The sequence below is a fragment of the Rhincodon typus genome, chromosome 3, assembly GCF_021869965.1.
Source record: "Rhincodon typus isolate 14 chromosome 3, sRhiTyp1.1, whole genome shotgun sequence".
Taxonomy (NCBI): domain Eukaryota; kingdom Metazoa; phylum Chordata; class Chondrichthyes; order Orectolobiformes; family Rhincodontidae; genus Rhincodon; species Rhincodon typus.
In genome coordinates this window covers 104,613,290-104,637,694 of record NC_063334.1, presented here as the reverse complement: position 1 = coordinate 104,637,694, position 24,405 = coordinate 104,613,290, and the positions used below count along the sequence as shown (strand labels likewise).

General features: G+C 42.5%; 1 protein-coding gene across 1 annotated transcript in view; it reads left to right on the top strand.

Moving 5' to 3' along the window:
- Positions 1 to 1,233: 1,233 nt before the first annotated feature.
- The window catches only part of c3h4orf47 (chromosome 3 C4orf47 homolog), a 30,097-nt gene continuing 6,925 nt past the window's right edge, over positions 1,234 to 24,405 (top strand). Inside the window, exons 1-5 of the mRNA XM_020512321.2 lie at positions 1,234 to 1,562; positions 7,258 to 7,477; positions 10,279 to 10,416; positions 12,553 to 12,622; positions 23,218 to 23,379. Coding sequence (XP_020367910.1) covers positions 1,463 to 1,562; positions 7,258 to 7,477; positions 10,279 to 10,416; positions 12,553 to 12,622; positions 23,218 to 23,379 — 690 coding nt within the window. The 5' untranslated portion in view covers positions 1,234 to 1,462. The remainder of the gene's footprint in view (positions 1,563 to 7,257; positions 7,478 to 10,278; positions 10,417 to 12,552; positions 12,623 to 23,217; positions 23,380 to 24,405) is intronic.

Below are 24,405 nucleotides of genomic sequence, written 5' to 3'. Positions count from 1 at the left end.
AATGGTATCAATGTGGATTTCACAAGTTTCAAAATCTCCCCTCCCCCCACCGCATCCCAAAACCAGTCCAACTCGTCCCTGCCTCCCTAACCTGTTCTTCCTCCCACCTATCCCCTCCTCCCACCCCAAGCCGCACCTCCATCTCCTACCGACCAACCTCATCCCGCCCCCTTGACCTGTCCGTCCTCCCTGGACTGACCTATCCCCTTCCTAACTCCCTACCTACACTCACCTTTCCTGGCCCCATCCCCGCCTCTTCGACCTGTTTGTTTCCTCTCCACCTATCCTCTCCTCTATCCCTCTTCTATCCGCCTCCCACTCTCTCCCTATTTATTTCAAAACCCCCTTCCCCTCCCCCTTTTCTGATGAAGGGTCTAGGCCCGAAACGTCAGCCTCTCTGCTCCTATGATGCTGCTTGGCCTGCTGTGTTCATCCAGCCCTGCACCTTGTTGTCTCGGATTCTCCAGCATCTGCAGTTCCTACTATCTCTGGAGGCTACACTGGTAGGGAGAGGTAAAATACTAGAATCACTTGAGCTGTAGGCCTGGTTAAGCTACTCCCCTTTCTGGGGGACTCATGGACAATTCAAGCAGGTTGCCCTTGAATTGACCTTGGGTCTCATGCAAATCTGCTGCGGATCCTACATCATTACAACTCTGTAACCTAGCGGTGTTTTCCTATTCATCATTGCCTGCTGTTCACTGGACCTGAAACGTTAACTCTCCTTTCTTTCCGCAGATGTTGCCAGACCTGCTGAGATTCTGCAGCAATTTCTGGTTTTGTTTCAGAAACTGCATCCGCAGTTCTTTGTTATACCAAAACTCCTTTTATACCTGCCTTCCTCATAACTGACTTGGGAATGATTTGGGTGCAAAGGGGGGGGGTAACCCACTCCCCAATATGGGTTTGCGGTTGGTACGGGGAACCCCTGGAGGCAACCAAAGGGGGGGGGGGGGGGGGGGAAGATATGTTACCATGTATTAATGTGGGATAGATGCATCTCTGTTAATAGTAATATTACAACTAACTTACTTATAGTGAAGTACTTCATTTTAAATAACTACACAGTGTAAAAACCGTAACATTATGTGAGAATATCGTGTCTAGTTTTGTTACAACCCCCCCCACCCCGAGACGCGGCTGTTATGAAATTGGTTATACGTCTCCAAGGTGATAAGATTCTATAAACACTAGCCAAGTGCAGGGGAGGTGCCGCGCGTGAAACTAGTTTTCATTTCAAGGCAGATATAAAGCTTTTTGAAAGGCCAAGAGAAGAAAAAACCAATACATTTCTGAAACGTAGGACAGACATTATTAAAGACCACGAACAATTGTTGGGCATCTTAATTAATCCTTCTTCATCCTCTTTAGGATTTGCCGCTTTGAGTGACTCCTAGACTTTTCTCCAGTGACTTGCAGTAACTATCGGTGACACTCTCGATTTTTACACCCAAACGAAATCATGCCTGGGGACTCGGGAAAAACAGACATGGAAAGGATCGGCCTGTTTCAGGAGATGAGCTATATCTCGGTTCAAGATCCGTACGTCGATGAGATGCCAAGTAAGCTTGTATTTCTAACTAAGGGTGATAAGGTGTCACGATTCAGAAGTGAGAAGTCAAATTTTATTGGAATTAGGTGTTTTGTTCGTACCCTTTTAGCAACAGCCAGAAAACAGTTTTAATAACACGTTCAGCACTCGCAGATTAACTTTTAAGAAAAATATGACACAATTTATCACAGCAACCTTTCACTTCATAATGCAGAATTTCTGCATATTTTGGGCAAATGATGAGCAAAAACCATGGAGGTTTAGCACTGACTCTGACTGTGCCGAGTTGGTGCCAGCTTTGGTCCCATTCCTAAAGTCATTGGGCCCATTGTGCATGCATCTTGAATGTGAGAGATTCGAACCAAGGGACATGGTTGAAAAACAAGAGGTCTTCCATTTAAGACAAAGACAAAGATAAACATAATATTTTTCTCACTGTTCATTGTTGGTCTGTGGAATTTCTGTTTCCCACAAAGTGATAATTCAATATTTTTAAGTCTGTGTTGGGTTTTAGGGTTGATAGGAAAGTAGATTTGCAGCTGCAATCAGATGAGCTATGATTTATCAAATGCAGATTAGCCTTGAGTGGGTTGAATGGCCCCTTTTAATTTGTGATATGTTTTTTATGTTTGTTAGTATTGTTAACCTGGGGGTCATTGATAGTCAAGTGGTATTATTGCTAGATTTGTAATCTGGAGACTAATGTAATGTTTTGGGGACGTGGGTTCGAATCCCAACACAGCAGATGGTGGAATTTGAATTAAATAAAAGTCGAATGATGACCATGAAACTTGTTGTCAATTGTCAGGGGGGAGAAACCTATCTGATTCACTAATGTCATTTAGGGAAGGAAACATCATTGCCCATCCCTAGGTGACTCATTTGGCTACGTCCCTCTCAGCTTATTGCATGTATACGAATGAGCAGAATGTCAAATCTTGTGTGCAGGAAGTTCTGAAGATCACTGGGACTTCCAAGGCTCCACTACCAGGCATCCTATTTAAAAGTCACCGGGACAGCACATCACTGTCTGCCACCAAAGAGCATCACTCAACCTCTGCTGCTTGCTCCCATCCACCCTGAAGAGAAGGGAAGATTGGATAGATACATCTTGCTGGTAAGAACTCTCCACTCTGCAGCTCCTACTTGCACACACGAAACAGCAATGTCTTTAAAACATCTTGAGGAAGGGTGGCAACTTGCCACCTTAACAAATTTTATGCTTTTCTATGCAACCTTCAGATCCCAGTCCCAAATCAGGAGAAAAAATGTTCCTGGCTTATCTCCAGCAATGATGTCTGAGGAAGAAAAGTCAGCACCATTAAAGGATGCACCTTCCAGTAGTGCAGAGCTGTTTACTTCAGTGGATGATCCGTCAGAAGTAGGCGCAGGGACATTTACATTCAGGTGAACGCAGTGCTGATATGGACCGGCAGGAGTTACAGTTAGGTCACTGACTCTTGGAGGTCTGCTGGAGAACAGGCCCCTGCTGAGCCCAGTGCACATGCTGAGCCTCTGGACTAGTCAGCAATGAACTGATGAAAATGCAGAGTCAAGCAGAGGAACTGTTGGGAGATGTACCAGAGATCATCCACAGACTGGAGGGAAGAGCTGAGGAATCTATCCAAGTTCTGTCTGATTTCATGACTCTGGCATATGGATGCGTGGTGGCCATCATGGATGACCTGGTGAAGTAGATCAATCAGTACTTGCAGGCACCTTCAGTCCATCACTTGAGTCAAGAATGGCTAACAGAGAGGGAGCCAAGGTGCCCTGACCTAACTCCAATTGCCCCATCTCCTCAATGGAATAAAGGAGGTGCAATTATACTCTGTCAGCAGGTGGAAGATCAACAGCCAGGGATTGCCATCTCAGGACACTCCATAGCTTGTCTCCCTCCTCTCTGCCAGGGGCCATCATTTTAAGCCAAGGAGGTTACAACTTCATCTGTGAAGGGGTCCCCAGTGAGTTTCACTCATCTGAGGACAACTACAACAACTTTGGTGCACCCTTTTGCAGTGCACTGCTCGATGGTGCAGAAGACCCTGGTTCCCCTCTTCAAGCGCTCTACAGCTAAAACCTTGGACCCCTGAGCCATGGGGTTTCTGGTGATAGGCATTCATTCACCTTCACCTCTTCCTGTGATAGTGAATAGAACACCTATCACCACCACCACTAATGTTGATTGGTGTGAATTGTCCTTTAACTTAGAGCTCAGTACATTATGGTATCTGATTGGGAGGTTGGTGTTATGAGTGTCAAGAGCCTATTAAGCTTTATGCTGTAGTAGTGTTTAGACCTTGACTGAGAGCATTTGTGATTTTTTTTTTTGGTTTCTGTCATCAGACACATGTTTGGGTGTTTGAGCTGATCAGGTGCTTGTGTAAACGACACTCAGACCCCTCCCATTTCTACTGTATATTTTAGCGAGGGACTCTATATCGACCAAATAAAAAAACCAGAATGGTGCAAGTAAATTTTTATTTTGATTCCTTCTCGCTGAATTCTCCCCTTGTAACCTACACACTATTCCAACCCCCATTGCTGTAGGTGGTGTTCTTTCCTCTGCCATTACTGCCCTGTCATGCTTCTATTTTCCATATTCATTATATCCGAGGGCCTTCCTGAGCTTTGCCCAGAAACCATACCCATCCAGCTCCCCATGCCCAAACTTAGCCTTGAATTGCTCCTTATTCAACCTCCCTGTTCCTTCTTGCTCACCAGCACACCCTATTGTGTTCCCCACTCTCAGTATGGAACTCCACACTTCTTGGTCCCTTTGACTCTCCCTGCTGACTCCCAGTTATCTACATCAATTTTCCAAGATCCTTCTGGCATCCCTAACAATCAAACCCTTAAGGGTTTATTCTTGCCGTATCTCCCACCTTAAGCTGAGACCTGTCTGTTGAACTGCTTTTCTGTTGAGCTCCCTTTTGTGTCACACCCTTTATGTTTTGTGTCCCTCATGCCTGCCTCATTCAGGTTTGCTGGTGTCAGCCATTATGGCAGACTCACTTGGGTAACTACTGAGGAAGCTACTCACCAAAGTTTCCAGGAAGAAGTCTCCCTTGACACATACATGTGTCATGTATATCCAGTTTGTGAAGAAACCGTTGCCTCACAAGAATGTGCTGGTGAATATAGTAACAGTGGCTGTGCTGTTAATGAATATTCGTGGATGTCAACAAATATAAAAGAGATTCCCAACAGGTTAACCTGCTTGAAAGGTTCCGAGGACTTAATACCAAGGATTTCAACCCAACCCTGGGAATCAACCTTTTGGTCTCCGTCCCAATTAAATACCCCCTTCCACTATTCTAAATGCTCTGTGCAGGTGGGGAAACTCTGTTTCTTTCTCTGCAGTGGATGCCTGAGTTGCGCGGTATTTGCGACTTTTTCAATTTGAATTTCCAGCATTTGCTCTGTTTTTCTGTTGTACAGTACTTTAGAGTGGCACACTGGATAATTGTTCCTCAACCACACCTCATGCAGATTCTCTTTGAATGATACACCCATGAACAAAGAGGATAAGTGTTGGGCTGTACTGTGATCTGTCTGCAAATTTATCCCTATACTGCTGGATCCATTTCCTTCCTCCTATCCTGCTTCCTCTTGATTCTCATCCTCTCCAGACTAGGACTGATTGGTTGAAATCCTGCTCTCCAGAAACTTTCTAAATTTTAGCTCCTTAATCTGGAACACATCACTTTAAGTTTGATTTACTCAGAGTTTTCCTCTCCCATTGATGACATTATCCAACCATGTTTGTCGCTGGAGTAGTGAATACTTGTGTAAATAATGCCACTGGCAGAATACACTGGGTGTCAGAAAGTATAGAAATCCTATAACAACAGCATGTTTAGAATATCTTTTGTACCATCGCACTCTGTTTAAGCTATAAATAAATTGTGCACTGTTCTGAGGTTGCAGGACATGGAGAGGAAAACATAAAACAAGGCATAAATCATCAGCGAGAAGAATCTAGGTGTGTCTTTAAGCAGTGCAAACCTAATCACTCTTTTGACTGGCAGACGATAAATGGCACCTGTTCATTTTCTTCACTAACGGGCCTGGATGGTGTCTCCAGCTAAGCACTCAGATCCTGTGTGGACCAACTGGTGGAAGTACCCATCGACATCTTCAATCTCTCCCTCCGACAGGCCAAAGACCCCACCTGCTTCAGGAAGACCACCATGATCCCTGTACCCAAGAAAACACATGCAGTGTGCCTTAATGACTACTGCCCAATAGCTCTGACTTCAATAATCAGAGGCTGATCACCTCCAGTCTCCTAACTTGCCTCGATTCCGTACAATTTGCCTTCTGACATAACAGGTCCACAGAGGATTCCATATCGCTAGCCCTGCACTCATCCCTGGAACATCTGGACAACAAAGACAGATTGCTGCTCGTCAACTACAGCTCCACCTTCAACACCATTATCCCCTCCAGACTGATCTCAAAACTGCATGACTCTTGATCTCGTCTCCACCCCCTGCAACTGGATCCTCAGCTTTCTGACCCACAGGCCTCAATCAGTGAAGATAGGTAACTGCACCTCCTCCACAATAACGCTCAACACTGGAGATCCCCCAGGGATGTGTCCTCAGCCCCGTACTGTACTCCCTGTACACCTAAGACCAAGTTGCCAAATTCTGAATGAACACCATCTACAAGTTCGCTGACGACACCACCATAGTGGGACGGATATCTAACAACAACGAGTCAGAATACAAAAGGGAGATAGAAGGCTTGGTGACGTGGTGCAATGAAAACTATCTGCATCTCAACAACAGCAGAACTAAAAACTGATCATCGACTTCGGAAAGAAAGGAGGAGAACATGCCCCCGCCTACATCAACAGAACTTAGGTTGAGAGGGTGGAGAGTGTCAAGTTCCTTGGAGTGACGATAACCGACAACCTGTCCTGGACTTCCCACATAAATGAGACGGTCAAGAAGGCACAACAATGCCTCTTCTTCCTCAGGTGGCTCAGGAAATTTAACATGTCCATAAGGTCCCTCACCAACTTTTACAGATGCACCACTGAAAGCATACTGTCCGGGTGCATAATGGCCTGGTATGGCAACTGCTCTGCCTTGGACCGTAAGAAACTACAGAAGGTGGTGTGCACAGCCCAGACCATCATGAAAGCCAACCTTCCATCCATGGACTCTGTTTACGTAGCTCGCTGCTGTGGATAGGCGGCCAACATCATCAAAGACCCATCACATCCCGGTAATGATCTCCTACCGCTTCTGTCAGGCAGAAGATACAGAAGCCCGAACACGCACGAGTAGTTTAAGGAACAGCTTATTTCCTGCCGTTATCAGACTGTTAAATGTACTCTAGCCTCAAATAATGTAACCTGCAATATAACCTGTATGCCTCTAAGTCTTTTTGATCTGTACATCCTTAGCTTGCTGTGATCTGCCTGTACTGCTCGCAAACAAAGCTTTTCACTGTATTTCGGTACACGTGACAATAAATCATTCAATCAATCAATCAATATATTCAAGATGTTCATGACTGTTTTTAAGATGCTGTTCTATTTTTTCTACATAACACTTATTTGTTGCGTCAAGTGCTTTGAGGTGTTGCAGGGACATGCTAATTTCACTTGATACTATATTTTCTTAAGTGTTTGTTTTCAGCCATCAATGGTAAATAGAATGAATGTGCTGCTTTCTTTTGTCCGTTTTAAGAACCTTTCAATGAGGAGGCTTACAAAGGCAAACAATTGTTGGTGGAAGGCTCAAAAAAGAAGGCAGCCAATCAGGCAGGATACTTTGATCGTGAATTTATGCGTATTTTCGAAAAGGAAGCCTATTCTGATCGGGTTAAATTAAGAAGACAAGCGAAATTGAAGGCAGCTCAAAAAAACCTCGCTGGAGTTTTCTTTCCGAGTCAGACTCCGAAGAAATGGTAAGTTCCCGGTGATCAAAATGTTACTTTTCGTATCATTACAAACTGACCATTAAATTCATCTGGTCCATGTCAATGTTTAGCTTCACACGCACCTCATCTCAACTTCCCCTTTCTAACTTTGTTAGCAAACCCACCTACTATTCCTTGCTCCATTATGTGTTTATCTTGTGTTTCATTAGCTGGTGAGTCACAGTAAAGAGTTGCTTGTCAATGTTGTTGGAAACAGGTTCAAATTAGCTAACTCAGCAAGAAACACTGTACACAGGGGTGTCCAAAGGAAAGGGACATTTATTTTGAGTTTTTCTGAAATTTGGACTGTGGCCCAATATTTAGCCTAATTTCTTGTTGGCCACAGTGAAGGATATTTAATCCTTAACTAGCTACACAGTGTGTGATGTGGGAGTGTGCTTGCTGCTGACACCATTGGGATGATTTTCATTGCTCTATAGACACTTAAAATCTGAGCATTAGTCTGTGAAAAGGATTTTTGCACAAAATCTGGCTGCATGTTGCATGTCCAAGGCCCACCTAATTTAATTTCCAAGTGGACTTCAAATACACAGAAGGCCCTTCTGCTCAAAGCCTTATTTCAGCTTTGAAACCAGTGTTCTATGCTGCTTGCAGGATGCCAGAGTTGTTTTGGTCAGCCATGGTCAGGGTTTGTGTTGTGCACACTCTGCAGTGTTGTACTTGGCGTCAAGTATGATATAGTGGGCAGTATCATGGCTCAGCGGTTAGCACTGCTGCCTCACAGCACCAGGAACCTGAATTTGATTCCAGCCTTGGGTGACTGTCTGTGTGGAGTTTGTATGTTCTCCCCATGTCTGCATGGGTTTCCACCAGGTGATCTGGTTTCCTCCCACAGTTCAAACATGTGTGGGTTAGGTGGATTGTTCATGCGATATTGCCCTGTAGTGTCCAGGGATGTGTAGGCTATGTGGATTAGCCATGGCAAACACGAGATTGTAGGGATACAGGGGATGGGGAGCAGGGTCTGAATGGGATGCTCTTCAGAGGGTCAGGTGGACCTGATGGGTTGAGCAGCCTTTTTCCACACTTTAGTGATCCTATGATTCTGTGATGCTGTGAGTAGTCTGTTCAATGATCCTGAAAAGGGCTGCAGTAGTTGGTCAAAGGCAGGCAAGTTTCAGGACATATCCACTTCTCCAGAAACTCCAAAGTGTTCATCTGGTATTGTCCATTCCACTTTATCCACTAGGCTGGGAGTGCTAGGTTATCAAATTTCTCCACAAATATATTCTGAAGAGAAAAAACGTGACATTAGTTTACTGGCTATAGCGATGACCAAGCCCAATCAGTCCAAGTGCCAGTGGAAATCTTGCTGTGGCCATTTCTAGGAACCTTGATGGAATTAAATTGCAATCCAGCAGTTTAGGGATTCTTGGACCTTTCAAAAAGAAGATTTCACCCCATGAGCATCCAGCCAAGCAGAAGGCTGAAAGCTCATCAGTTCCAGAAGGCAAGATGGCTGTTGCTGGGATTACAGGAGGTTGCCCTGGAGCCTCAGCTATTGATGGAGACCCCTGCAGAAGTGCACCCCTGTGAGGTCAGCTTTTCAGGATGGCAAGTGTTACTGGCCAATGTGAAGGATAAAAGTGGCATCTCTTACAATGGACTCTGCCCAAAGTACTCAGCCTTTCATTCCAGGAGCCAATTTAGCAAACATTCTCTGTACCACCTCCAAAGTATTTTTCCTTGCTTGACTATAAAGTCTACACAGAGTACTCCAGCTCTGATCTCACCAAAGACCTAATTAGTTGTAGTAAGATTTTCTTAATTTTCCCCCCCGTCCCCTTGCAGTAAAGGTCAATATGCCATTCGACTTTGTAATTACTTGCTCTATCTGCATGCTAACATACAGTTTTCTTGTATGAGTCTCTGGAAAATATTTTTTCCTCTGTTCTAATGACTATAATAAATAAGCTCACAACTGTCACCTGTTGTGCAAGTCAGCAAATATGTGTACATTACTTTCTGACTTAATGTAAGGTCATTATTATAGATTTTAACCCTGAGGCCTGAGCACTACCCATTACTATTCTCCACTAACAGTTGCCAACTTGAAAATGGCCCATTTATCCCTACTTTATTGTAATTCAATAGATAATGCCATGCCTTGAAGCAGCAGCTACAAGTTCAGGTCCTACTTCATGACTGGTTGGGCATGGAAGGAGAATTGATGACACAGCTCAAAGAGATTGGTAATTATCCTGCTAATCCTTCTAATAATTCCCTGCTATTTCCCTTAATAAAAATAAATCTCTGTGAAGAAACACAACAAATCTTCCTATTCTCTCATTCCTGTCCAGTAACAAGTCCTTCACCATTCTCATATTTTCCCCCAACTATTACCCCAACTCTCTGACCCCTAATCTTTTGTATGGAATCTTATTGAATATTTTTTGGAAATCCAAACATTTCATATTCGATTATATCCTCAAAAAACATATTTGTCAAGCACCATTTCCCTTTTGTAAGACCATGTTGAGTTTATCTGATCACACTGTATATTTCTAAGTGCATCATTAGTTTTTGTGTAATAATAGATTCCAGCAATTTCCCAGTGGCTGATACAATTCTAACAGGCGGCAAGTCTGTTTTCTCTTTCCCTCCTCTATTTTCATTCTTCTGGTTAGTGTACACGCTTTCTATTCTTTCCTTTATTTCTCGCCGATGCTTTGTTGGTTTCTGAAACAGTCCCAATCCTCAGGATCACTGATACTTTTGGCCACATTACAAGTTTTTTTTTAACCCAGTATTGTCTTCTACGTTTATAGGTCTGGCTTGGGAAGTTACTATGGAACAATCGGTGGTTCATTCAAAGCCTTCAGTGGAACAGCGAAGCCAAAGCCACCATTTGTTCCGGAAAATAAAAATTTTTACACCAATCCTGGAAAAAAAGGAACTGGCTATGGGTAAGTTAATAAAAACTGAAAGAACTGCGGAAGCTGTAAATCAGGAACAAAAGCAGAAGTTGCTGGAACAGCTCAGCAGGTCTGGGAGCATCTGTGAAGAACAATCAGAGTTGAACATTAACTCTAACTTTTCTTCACAGATGCTGCTGAGCTATTCCAGCAACTTCTGTTTTTGTTCATGGGTAAGTTAATGCCTCATGGTGATTGAGATGTGACACACGGATCCCTTTTGTAAAAATTCCAAAGCTAATTATTATGCAACAATCAAAAGCATTTAGCAAATTCTTTATTTACAAAATTGTCTTCCTTCTTCCCCACCTTGCTTGTCTCCTCTCCACCAAAAACTGATTCATGTTGTGATACAGTACCATAGGGAGGCTATTTGGCTGTGGAAGGTGAAGGGGAGCAGTTAGGTTATCCTTTGCAGTGCCAACCCAGCTGCAGTACACAGTAGACGTCATTAAATGGTAATCAGGAATTGTAACCCTATTACCTTCATTCTGTCAGGGAGGCAAGGGTCAAATGTACTGCTGCTACATTTTGAGAACAAGCTGCCTGCCATCCATAAGACTGCCTATTTTCTCCACTGTAACGTCATCCTATTTTAATCCTGCCTCACATCCTACATCTCCCTTCAATCTGCTGCTGAAAGTCTGCATCATGCCTTTGTTGCTGCTAGACTCCCCACTGGTTTCTCACATTCTATCCTCTCTAAGCTGGAGGTCATCCACAACTTTGCTGCCCTATTTTGGCCTTCAGTCCAGAGTCATCTTGGTTTTTATAAATCTCACCCTTTGTTTTCATAGAAACATAGAAAGTAGGAGCAGAAGCAGCCTGGTCCACCATTTAATATGGTCATAACTTATCCCCTATCACAATGCTAAATTCCTACATTCTCTCCATACCTCTTGGTGCATTTAATGTCTAAAAATGTATTTATCTCTTCTTTTGAATATATTTAGTACCCTGGCCTCTATAGCCTTCTGTGGTGGAGAATTCTCCAGGCTAAAATGGTCCGTGTTCTCGCCTCTGCCTAACTTTGTAATCTCCTCCAATGCACAATTATCTGTGATATCTGCATTCCTCTATTTCTGAATTTTGAGCATCTCAGTTTTAACAGCTTTACCTCTGGTGACCATGACTTAAGTTGTCTAGGTATCTAGCTCTCGAATGACCTCCCTACAACACTTTACCTCCTTAAACCATTTACCTCCTTTAAGGCACTCCTTGAAACATATCTCTTTGACCAAACCTTTGGGCATGTGACCTAATACCTCCTTATGTTGTTTAGTGTCATATTTTGTTTCAAATCGTCCAGTGAAGGGTTGATTCAGTATGTTAAAGGCACTATATAAGCTACATTTGTTGTTAAAAAGATACAGACATGCACTTTGTAGTGCTTACTTTACCATAATGAGACATGGACTTTATGACGCTACCACCAATTTCAACAGGAGTTCAAAACCCAGCTACGTGTAAGCAACAGTCTTCCATCTGTAATTCTCACTTAACTGGTCAGAGGACAACACATTGGGCAGGCTCAAAGCCGGAGGATCTATCAGAGGCTACTAAATCAGAAGCAGTGGCTGACTGCTCATGCAGATTAAGTGAGACGGAGGGTGTCCCAAGAAAGTGATGGCCATCTCTCCAACCTTATGAAATTTGAAATAGGAAATAGAATTATCAGTCTGGTCACAAGGCAGGCTTCCACAGAGACACCTCTGGCTGCAGTTGAACACAGGCAGGCAGGGAAAACCTCAAAGGCTCCAAGTGAATTACCTTCAGGGAGCTGTCCAGCTCTCCTCCTCCTCTGGGAACCTGGAACTCAATTGGAAGATTGTAGTTGGCCTTCAACAGTAGAGCTTAACAGGCCTTAATTAGTGTAATTGTCTGTCCTTCGCTTGCAGATTGGAAGTGTTGCTATACCCCCATCTCAACAGGAAAATGGAATGGCAGTGGTGATGGAAGGAAGCTGGGGCCATTGGTGTGAAATTCCATGCCCTCTTGCCTCTGTGCCCACCTCTATCATAGCCTAAATGTTTGGCCCATGGAAACAGTTTTTAGATGCTCATGAAATAACTGAACATAGGTATAGTTAACTGGAACAGGGTGTAATGTTTTGAAATATTTTCACAGGTATAATAACGTTACCATAGGTGCACCATATGAACACTCTCCAGATGCTTATGTAGTAAAAGACACAAAGGTAGGGCCAAGTGCAACAGTAATGGAAATAATTTTTCATTGAGCTGCTGATAAAGACTGCATTTCAAAGAAGCATGTTGACTTACAATTTCACATTGAAGCAATAGGTTAATTCTTGCGTAAAAACTGAAAGAACTGCAGATGCTGAAAATCGGAAACAAAAACAGAAATTGCTTCAAAAGCTCAGCAGATCTGGCAGCATCTGTGGAGAGAAATCAGAATCAACGTTTCGGGTTGAGTGACCCTTTCTCAGAAGGATCTGAGGATCTGAAATGTTAACTCTAATTCTTGCATGTTGTTTTAATACAATATACCAATTAAGTGTATTATATACAAAAATAATTTGTTTAGTGACTTCCTCCATCAAATCTATTTCACCTAAATGACTGAAAATTGAACAGCCAGGGACATTTGAAGAACATTCAGCCCATCAAAGTTTGAGATTTAAGTGCCCTAGCCTTCACAAGAGCCAAATCCTTGGAACTGAAGTTCTGGCAGTGCTGTCTTTCCATCAGAACTCAGCAGACTGGGGCTTTTTTCCACATTTAGATTTTGGCATTGACTCTGCAATAAGAACAAGAGTGGCTAAGCACCACAGTCACCATGGATGTCCATTTTGGTGGGCTTGAGACCCATGGTAGGGTCACAAAACAAAATCCATAAGACCATAAGATATAGGAGCAGAATTAAGCCATTCAGCCCATCAAGTCTGCTGTTTGATCATGACTGATATGTTTCTCAGCCCCATCCACCTGCTTTCTCCCCCAGAACCCATGATCCCCTTACCAAGCAAGAACGTATACATCTCTGTCTTAAATATACTCAATGACTTGGTGTCCACAGCCTTCTGCAGCAATGAGTCCCAGAGATTTGCCACCCTCTGGCTGAAGAAATTCCTCCTCATCTCAGTTCTAAGTGGCCATTTCTTCCCTCTGAGCCTGTACCCTTGGTTCCTTGTCTGTCCTCTTAGTGGAAATATTATCTCCATGTCCACTCTATCCAGGCCTCTCAATATTCTGTAAGTTTCAGCGAGATCGCCCCCTCATCCTGCTAAACTCCATCGATTACAGACCCAGAGTCCTCAACCGCTCCTCGTATGACAAGCCCTTTGTTCCCAGGATCATTCTTGTGAACCTCCTCTGGACCATCTCTAAGGCCAGCACATCCTTCCTTAGGTACAGGGCCCAAACTGCTCACGATATTCCAAATGTGGTCTGACCAGAGCCTTACACAGCCTCAGCAGTGCATCCCTGCTTTTGTATTCTAGCCCTCGCAAAGTACTAATACTAATGCATTTGCCTTCCTGAGTGCCAATTAAACCCATTTAGAAAATAGTCTGGAACGGTCCAAGAAAACTGAGATAAGAGGGAAGAGTCACAGTAATGGAACAAGGGACACAAATAAGATTGGGACCTGCATATCAAATGTAGGGAACACAATGGGGTCGTCAGGTATGTTGGGGAGGGAGAGTGAGTGGGTGGAACAATGGCTCACACAGTGAAGGGCTCTGCATACATCTAGCAGATACTGACTGTTCTGCTGGACCTGGCTTTCTATGGCAATGGCCACCCACTCCATGGAGACCATTTGCTTGCATGGTGACAACATGAAACAGATATTGAACAGACTCCTCTGTCCTTCACTCCAGGCTCCACATCATCTCCTGCACCTCTGTCTGATGTTCCCCCGTTTACCTCTTGCTTACTTCTGCTTCTCTGTCAGCTCCTTAATGGCCTGACCCAGAAGCTTATCATTTATACTGACCTCAGCAGGGACCTGTTCTCTAGCAGACCTCTAAGTGTCAGATCCCAAGCCTACTCTAGATACAGAACTCACTGAGGTGAACATCTCTGCTCTGGTGAGAGTCCCAGAGCTGGGGGCTCTTTTTGATCAGGCCTTGGATTGTGAGTGGAATTTGGAGGTAACGGGGATATGCATAAAAATCTGTTAGTGTTGTGAGATGCCATCTCAATCCAAAGTTTCATTTGGACTTTAGTCCTTAGTGGGTATCTGGAAGTAACTGCTTGGATGGATTTAGATACTCAGTCTCCCCTTCCACACATGTGCAGTCCCATGACATTCCTGCCAGTTCAGCAGCCTGCTCCTGCAGTGCTGTGGACACATCCGCCTCCTGTGTGCACATGCACACATGCTGGTTATGCACGTTCTCTTCCGCAGGAGAGTAGAGGCATTAAGAGCAATTTGTCTGCATTGATAGAAACAGATAGAGATGTGAATCCCAAGAGCTGTGTCCGTGTGCAACACCAGCAGGAAGAACATGGGATGGAGGAAGTAACGTGTGAGAAAATCCTGAATGAAAGATAATTAGGTGCGGTGAAAGGGCTGGCAATGATGGACATGAATAAAGCTTTATGTATGTTTCTGATTTTCGTGTGAGGCGGCTCTTCCTGACAGCAGCATTTGTAGTGCTGTTCTTGTCCCTGGCAAGCCTCTGGTGCAATGCTATGTAATGTGTAAGTTCACTGAGTTTTGATAAAAGACCTGTGAGCTATGGGTGTGTGAGCTGCTACGTGTTGTAACTTATTTTCTGTTTGAAGTGGGACCCCTGGCAGCTGAGAGAGAGGCAATAGCATAATAATGGGAATAGTACAACACGGATAAGTGCAACAAAATGACAGTGATTGCAGTTGGAGAATGTTATGGACGTGTCTGGCAGCCATTCTTACACGTGACATTCTTGTGCAGTGGCAATGCCTTACAATACTAACCCACACTCAAAGGGGCACGAAGCACTGAGCAGGCCATGGCACCCAAGCTGGCAGTGCGCAAGAGATTCATTCCCTTGTGTCATTACATCCTCTGGGTGCCATGGATACTGACAGCCTTGGCAACCTATATCCTGACTGCCTTGGACCCTCAGGGTTGGCTGCTATTCCCATCCATTGGAAAGAGAATCTCCCTTAGCTTGCAAACTGTTCAACAGCAGGGGGACTGAATATTCTGCCCACCTGCCACTGAAATGTGATGTTTCAGCCATGCGTGTGTATGAAAGAAACTTAAAGGAGCATAATCACTCAAAACATACCTTCCCAGACCAGTGTGGAGGTCCTTCCCACTTTTTGAACCATGTTCACACAGCTTCAGAAATGAACATTCCACCCCTACAAGATGCAGAATCAGGGCATTTGACCCATTGAGTCTGCTCTGACATTCACTGAGATTGTGGCTGATCTGATAATCTCCAATTCCACTTTCCTGACTGAAGTCCAAAACCCTTTATTCCCTTACTCATTAAAAATCTGTCTAGCTCAGTAATGAGCGTACTTAATAACTCAGCCTTTACATTCCCCTGTGGCAAAAAAATCCGTAGATTCTCTACCCTTTGAGACATGAAAATCTTCCTCATCTTTGTGTTATATGAGCAACCCCTCACACTATGATTATGCTGTCTGATGTGAGACTCTTGCACATTGGGAAAAAACTTCTCTGCATCTATTTTTTCAAACCCATAAGAATCTTGTAAGTTTTGACAAGATTGCATCTCATTCTTTTATGGATGGTGTCTAACATTGTGCCTCTATTTAAGAAAGACTGCAAGGAAAAGCCAGGGAACTGTAGACCGGTGTGTCTGACGTCAGTGGTGGGTATGTTGTTGGTGGGGATTCTGAGAGGCAGGATTTACATGCATTTGGAAAGGCAAGGACTGATTACGGATAGGCAGTATGACTTTGTGCATGGGAAATCATGTCTCATCAACTTGATTGAGTTTTTTGAGATAGATAGATGAGGGCAGAGTGGTAGATATTGTCTACATGGACTTCAAGGGCTTCAACAAAGTTCTGAATGGTAGACTGCTTAGTAAATTTAGATCACATCGGATCCAGGAAGAGCTAGCCAATTGGATACAAAATTGGCCTGTCGGTAGAAGACAGAGGGTGGTGTTAGAGGCTTGTTATTCAGACCGGAGGCCTGTGACTAGTAGTGTTCCACAAGGAATGGCGCTGGGTCCAATGTTGTTTGTCATTTATATGAACGATTTGGATGAACATATAGGAAGCATGGCTAGTAAGTTTGTAGATGACAATGAAATTGATGGTATAATGGACAGTGGAGAAGGTTATCTAAGAGTACAACAGGTCTTGATCAGTTGGACCAATGGGCTGAGGAGTGGCAGATGAAGTTTAATTTAGACAAATGCAAGGTGTTGCATTTTGGTAAGACAAAGCAGAGTTACACAGTTAATGGTAGGACCCTGAGAGCATTGTCAGAGAGACCTAGAGGTGTAGGTATGTAGTTCCTTGAAACTGGTGCCATAGGTAGACAGGGTGGTGAAGAAGTTTGGCATTCTTGCCTTCATTGGCCAGAGCATTGAGTATAGGAGTTGGGACGCCATATTACGATTGTACAAGATGTTGGTGAGGTCACATTCGGAGTACTACGTACAATTCTGGTCACTGTGCTATAGGAAGGATATTGTTAAATTGGAAAGGGTGCAGAAAAGATTTACCAGGATGTTACCAGAACTGGAGAGTTTGAGTTAGAAGGAGAGGCTGGATAGGCTGGGACCTTTTTTACTGGCGTATAAGAGGTTGCAGGGTGACCTTGTAGAGGTTTATAAAATCAAAAGAGGCATAGATAAGGTGAATAGCAAAGGTAGGGTAGTGAGTTCAAAACTGGAGGGCATATGTTTAAAGTGAGAGGGGAAAGATTTTTAAAGAGACCTGAAGGGCAACTTTTTCACGCAGATGCATCACCAGAAAAAGTGGTAGAGGCAGGTATAATTACAACATTTAAAGTACATTTGGACAGGAATGAGAATGGTTTAGAGGGATATGGGCCAACACAAGCAAATTGGACTAGTTTAGTTTGAGAAACATGGTCGGCATGGATGAGTTTGACTGAAGGTCTGTTTCCGTGCTCTATGACTCCATGATTCTATACATCAATAAGTATGAACACAACCTACTCAGCTTCTCCACATAAGAAAATCTCTCCATATTCATAATCACCTACCCGCCTTCTGTGGACTGCCTCCAATGCCAGCACATCTTTCCTTACGTTAGGGGACCAAACTATTCACAGTATTCCAGTTGTTGTCTGACTAGTGCCTTGTATAGTTTTAGCAAGAGATCTCTAGTTTTAGCTCCATTCTCTTTTAAATAAAGACCTACAGTCTATTTGCCTTCCCTGTTACTTGTATGTTCGGTTTTTTTGATTCATACACGGGGACTGTCAGATCCGTCTGTGCAGCTTTCTGCAGTCTCTTCCTATTTAAGTGTAATTCAGCACCTCTATTCTTCCTGCCAAAGCATGCAACCTCACATTTTCCCACATTATATTGCATCTGCCAACTTTTTTGCTCACATACTTAATCTGTCTATATCCCTCTGTGGATTGTTTGTGTCATCCTTACTGCTCATCTTCTTACTTATTTTTATATCATCCACAAACTTGGTGATAATACATTCATTTCCCTTATCTAATTCAGTAATCTATATTATAATTAATTGTGGTCCAGCACTAATGCCTATAGCAATCCATTTGTTACAGATTGTCATACTGAAAAAAAAGGCTCCTTTATCCCAACTGTTCGTATTTTATTAGTTATCCAATCCTCTGTCTATGCTAACATACTACCTCCCCAACACTATGGTGTCTTATTACCCAACTTTATGTGGACTACTTTATCAACACTTCTCAAAATCGATATATATTCCATCTACTGGTTCCCCTTTATCTATGCTGCATGTTACTTCCTCAAAGAATTCTAACAAATTTATCAGGCTCAAGATGTTGTGCTGACTCTGCTTGATTATATTCTGTACTTCTAAATGCTGTCTAATGTTAACTGAGCTATAGTTACCAATTTTCTTTGTCTCCCTCCTTTTCTAAATGAAAGTGTTATGTTGGCAGTCCTCTGGGACTTTTCCAGAATCAAAGACGTTCCAGAAGATTGCTATCAATGCATCCACTACTTCTGGAGCTACTTCCTTTAAACTCCAAAAATGAAACTCATCAGATTTAGGGGACGTAGTGGCCTTTGGCCCCATTAGTTTTCATTTTTCTAGTGATAGTCATTCATTGGTTTCCCACCCACCTTAGTGCCTTGATTATTTAGTATTTTTGGAATGCTATCAGTTTTCTCTGCTATGAAGTAAAATAATCATTCAACTCGTCTGCCATTTGCTGGTTCCTCATTATTATTTCTCCAGCCCCATTCTGTAAAGGGCCTATGTACACTTTGTCCTCTCCATTTTTATACATATTAAAAAAAAACTCTTACTGTTTATTCTTGAATTTTATATATTTAAAAACACTCTTACTGTCTACTTTTGAATTATTTGCTAATTTATCTTCATAAATTACTTTCTTCCTTGTTGTTTTCTATTGTTGCTTTCAAAAATTTCTCAATCCTCTGTTTTATCATGAATTTTTGTCATGTTGTATATTTTTTCTTTCAATTTGATACTATGCTTAACCTCTTTATCCCGTTCCCTTCTTCCTCATTGTGATACATCTTTGCTGTGAGTCACAAATTATAAACACTTGATAAAGCATAAATCTATAACACACCTGTTATTAGTGTTATTACAAGGCAAAATTTCTTTAATAGGTTATATAAAACATATATAGAGAATCAATTTAGTGCTTAATTTTGGTGTACAATACAGTATTTAATGGTTGGCTTTGCACAGAATGGTGTGAGATTTAGAAAACTTCACATTGAACAGCTCCCACCTCAAAACTATGACATGCCTTTTGTGATTAGTTTGAAATAGAATAGAATATGGGTGATATTACGCATCTGAAGGCAGCTGTCCCTTCAGAGGCTATACAAAGATAAAAATGAGATTCCATATTTTGGTTTTATTTCCAGCCTTTGGAAGCTGTGCGCCTACACCAAACATGATCTCCACCAGGAATCCTTGCTCTAAGGGCTGTCACAACTGAAGGTTAATTGAGTTTTTAAACCTGTTTGTGCAAGTTGGACAATATGATTGTCACAACAGTGCTATTTATGAATTTTCTGTGTCTTTAGGGGTGTCCCACAGCTAAACTGATGTATTTGAAAAGGTGACTTTCAGATATCTGACCCAAGTTAACAGAAACAAAATGTGCTAGAAAAATAGCTAGTGACAATGGAGATACTGCCAATTGACACAAAGCCCCATCTGGCTCACTGATGTCATTTAAGGAAGGAAATCCCCTTATTTTACAAAGTCTGGCCAATGTGTGACAGATCTGCAGCAATGTGGTCAACTCTTAACTGCCCTCTTAAATAACTGAGCAAGCCATTGAGATCAATTAGGAATAGGCAACAAATGTTGGCCTTGTCAATGGCTCCCATGACCCACAAAAGTAAAACAGAAAGATATCTTAAGCAGGTTTAGCGCTCTGTGTGGTAGAGGAACAGAGTTAAGTTGCAAAATCAATATGACTCTTCAGATTAGGTAATAGTAAGCTTTTTTTTGTGTGATATATAGAAACATTACTCATTCCATTCCTACTCACACCCCCTACCTCTTTCTCCAGTACATTAATAACTATTAATTTTGTCTCCTGCTGTCATCCAGACCTGGAACACATCATCAAATTTGTTCCCAATGTCCACCCTTCACCTTCACATGGTCTATCATCAACATTTCCCTTCCTTGACTCCTTTGTTTCTACTTCTGAAGGTAGACGTTTCACTGATTTTTATGATATGCCCACTAACTCCCACAGGTATATTGACTACCCTACCTCACAACCTAGAAGACTCAATTCCATTTTCCTAGTTTCTCTAATTCTGCGACCTATTGCACTAACGAAAGCCATACTCAGCTCAAAATGTTAACTCTTTTTTTGTTTCCATGGATGCTGCCAGAATGCTGTGTACTTCCAGCATGTTCTTATGTCAGACTTCAAACATCTGTAGTATTTTCATTACAAAGTAAATTGGTTCATTTCATTTTTGCTGATATCATTATGATGACTGACTTAGTGGTTATTCTGACTTGATATAAAGTTCTCATGCTGGGTTCTTGTGATGTGGTGGTAATGCTCCTACCTCTGGGTCAGCAGGCTAGGTTTAAGGCCCACCTGCTCCAGAGGTGTCTCACAACATGTCTGATCAGGTTGATTAAAAGACCCCTTTGAACCTTGACTGTGTTGACCTGAAATTACAAACCTGACTTGATAACACACCGTCCTTCCTCAGCGAGGCTTGTTGGACTGTCCCTGGTGAACTCACTAGCTTCTCCAGCATTCCAATGCTGGCTTGATTTGGGACTGGCTGTAGTCACAGCAGTGGCCACTGTTCCCAGTGTTGCAGACTGTCCGATTAGACAGCAGTCCCTGGGGACAGGGCGCAGGGGACTAATTGTCTTGGCATCAAAAATAGTAATGCCTGCCAGCAGAGCCAGGCTGACCCAGACTTCCCAACAGTGTGCGAGGACACTGTCATCGCAATGAATCGTGGCCAGTTTATCTCAGAAAAACTGATGAAGCACTTGATTAACTCGAAAAAAGCTTTAGGAATAATGCGTTTTGTCTGCTGTTATTTAAAAGATTTTTAAAATTCTGACATCAAAAATGACATTTTATATAGCAAAATGTTTGTTGATGCCAAAAATCCGCTGATAATTCTCAACTGCGCATTACTACCTCTGATCCTTTTGACTTTGCCATGTGCATGCCAATAAAAAAGCCAATTAAAAATTTATCTTGTTTAAGTTCTACTTTGCTGACACATTCTTACATTTACCAGTACATTCTTCCATTCAATTCTATTCATTATTATGTGCGCCCTATCTTTTCATTACTCTTTTTTTATATAGAATCCCTACAGTGTGGAAACAGGCCATTCAGCCCAACAGTTCCACACCAACTCTCCAAAGAGCATCCCACCGAGGCCCACCACCCCTACCTTTTCCCTGTAGCCCTACATTTCCCATGGCTAACGCACCTAACCTACATATCCCTGGTCATTATGGGCAATTTAGCATGGCTGATCTACCTAACCTGCACATCTTTGGACAGTGGGAGGAAACTGGAGCACCTGGAAGAAACCCACACATGTCTAGGGAAAACATGTAAACTCAACACTGACTGTTGCCTGAAGGTGAAATCAAACCTGGATCCCTGGCACAGTGAGGCAGCAGTGCTAACCACTGAGCCACCGTGCTGCCCTGTTCTTGGGTGTCAGCAGAGTTGGAAGTTTCACAGGACATATATTTCATAATAACTTGATAACATTTATGAATTCAGTTACGTCAATTAATGCCTTTAGTTGATGCTCTTAATTACTTACTGGTCTTATAAACTACACTCTGCAGCATCCCCTTTTTGGGCATTAACTGGTCTATAAGACCCTGATAAGGGAGGCAGGAAAAACATGAACATTCCTGGTTAAAAATTAGCCAACTGCTCTATTTGGAAAAGTGAATAAGAGGCATTTTTTCAACACCTGAGGCAGGTGTTTATTACTTTGTATATTTGACTAAGGAGCTGAATGTCTCACTTGAGAGTTCGCCCTGAGTCATGTCACAAGGAAAACCAGACTTTGGGATTACCTGCAAGGTTAAGTTTCTTTTGTATTTATTTACTTGAACATGAATCTGGAGGAGAATAGAGTGTTTCTCTCAATCCCATATTTAACCCACTTCCTTCTCCTGCCTCTGCTCCTGATCCCTGGCACTAGCCTCCTGTACTGACTCGTAATCTTCCACCGCAGTTCCTGAATCCCTGAATAGTTCAGAGCCTCACTGGGAACACCAAACCTCCCGTCCCCTCTATTCTAGCCCTGGAGCTGCGATAATAATCAAATCTGACCCTGGACCCCCTTACCAGAGCATCGCTGAGCCATGAGCAGGAGGCTTGATCATGCACACAGCACAGTTTGATACTACATTGCCTCCATTATAGCCAATACTGTGGCTCAGTAGCTGTATTCTGTTCAATATTTCAATTATGAAAACGTGGCTGACAAAACTGTTTTCTTCAAAATGTTATTTTGAGTTTTTCAGCTTTTAATAAAGCTTATTCTCTTGAAGAAGTTTACAATTTTTTGTTCAAAAATTAGTACAGCTCCAGGGAAAAACATAGCCTTAACACTGTAATTGAAGGTAGATCCTTTCTCATCACTTCATTAACTTCAGGTACCATCTCCTTGTCTGGTTTGAAACGTTATGGCTTGAGAGTTTCCTCAGCCTTGAAACCTACTACCTTCCTTCTGCAGTAGCTGATATTGTAGCACTTGTACAACTTGGCACTCATCTTTGGAGATCCTGACACCTGCCTTGAGTCCCAGTCTTTCCACTGAAACTTCAGTCAGCTTCTGACTGTTACCAACTCCCTCCTCCCTATCCCAAACTCTGTCACCCCCTCATTGTTGCTGATTCCTGCTCTGGGAATGATCTCTAGTCATGAAATTATCTTCAATCCTGCGTCATTCCAAGCTCATTGATTTCTAGATCCAAAGTTAGGTTCCAACAACTTATGGTAAAATCTACATTTTATTTTAAAGTTCTTCATGTGCTTTTATTGTATTTTACTTAACCCCAACATGCTCATGCTCATGTTTGAGCTGAATATTAAATCTTTGGTTCTTTGGTTCCATTTCTATAAAGTAATGTCACTGTGGTACCATTACAGAAAGAACAACTCCTTGGAGGACCATTTCGTTTGAACCTTTACCCTAAGGAATACTTTGATAGTAACCCCTACAGGAGTGAAAAAATTTTGCCTCCAATAAAGGAGGTACCCCCAGGGAAAAAGATAGAAATACCTTTTAAGCCTTCCTCTCCTGGAAAATCGGTATGTATTTGATTTCCCTACTTTGGTTAGTGTCATTGAGCTGTCATAGGCACAGAAATATACTTGGAGGAGCACTGTGTGAAGAGGCAGCAATGAAGATGTTCAAGAACTTTGGAGAGAGAAAAAAGAATGTTAGGGATTGGAGATGAGATGTTGTCTGCAGGAACACAAGCTGGGCTTTTTGAAGTGGAGGGAATGACAAAGATGAGGACAAATCCTAATGAGAGAGAACCAGCCAGCATGGGGATCAGGAAGGGTATTTGGTTAGTTAGTTGTTGAGTGGGAATGGCATGAAAGGGCAGGAGGTGGGTCTTAATGGTAAGATGATCTTGGAAACGGTATGAGCAGGAATAAGGGGGAAATTAAGGAAAGCTATGGGTTCAGGTCTTAGGTGGATGACATTGAGGGGCAGTTTATTGGGTGGGAAAGGAAAAGGGGAAAACATGGCAGAGATAGTTGAATGACTGGTTTTAATCTCACTGACAAAGCAATAAATGGACCCTTCACATCTGTTCAAGATGGAGCTTTTAGAAGGCAGGCGAGATGGGTTTAAGGAGACAAAGAAAAGAACCTGTGGGTTAGTGCAGGAAGGGAGCCAGGGGTGGGGGGGTGGTGATGTGGTTATCTTCATATTCCAGGGGAACCAGAATTAATTCAGGCTGATAGAAATTTGTTTAAGTAAAGGTTCAGGCTTGAAGGATGCCTAAGTTAGCTGATGACTACAGTTAATTGCCAGGCTTTGTTTAAATTTTAAACTGAACGGTTTGATTCTCAATTAGTCAAGGCATTGCTAAATTCAAACAGAATTTACCAAGAAAATCAGTTTATAAGTTAAAACAGCAGATTTCGAGAATTTGAGTAATTCTATATAAAATCAGCGTGTGATGCAGCAGGATATGACTTTAGTAGTTACACAAGAGATCAAAAATGAACATGTTAACACAAACTTAATCAACCTGAAAACTCAATTGACTGGTTAGATCAGTTGGAAATAAACATAGCGCAAAGTTGATAATGTGACTATAG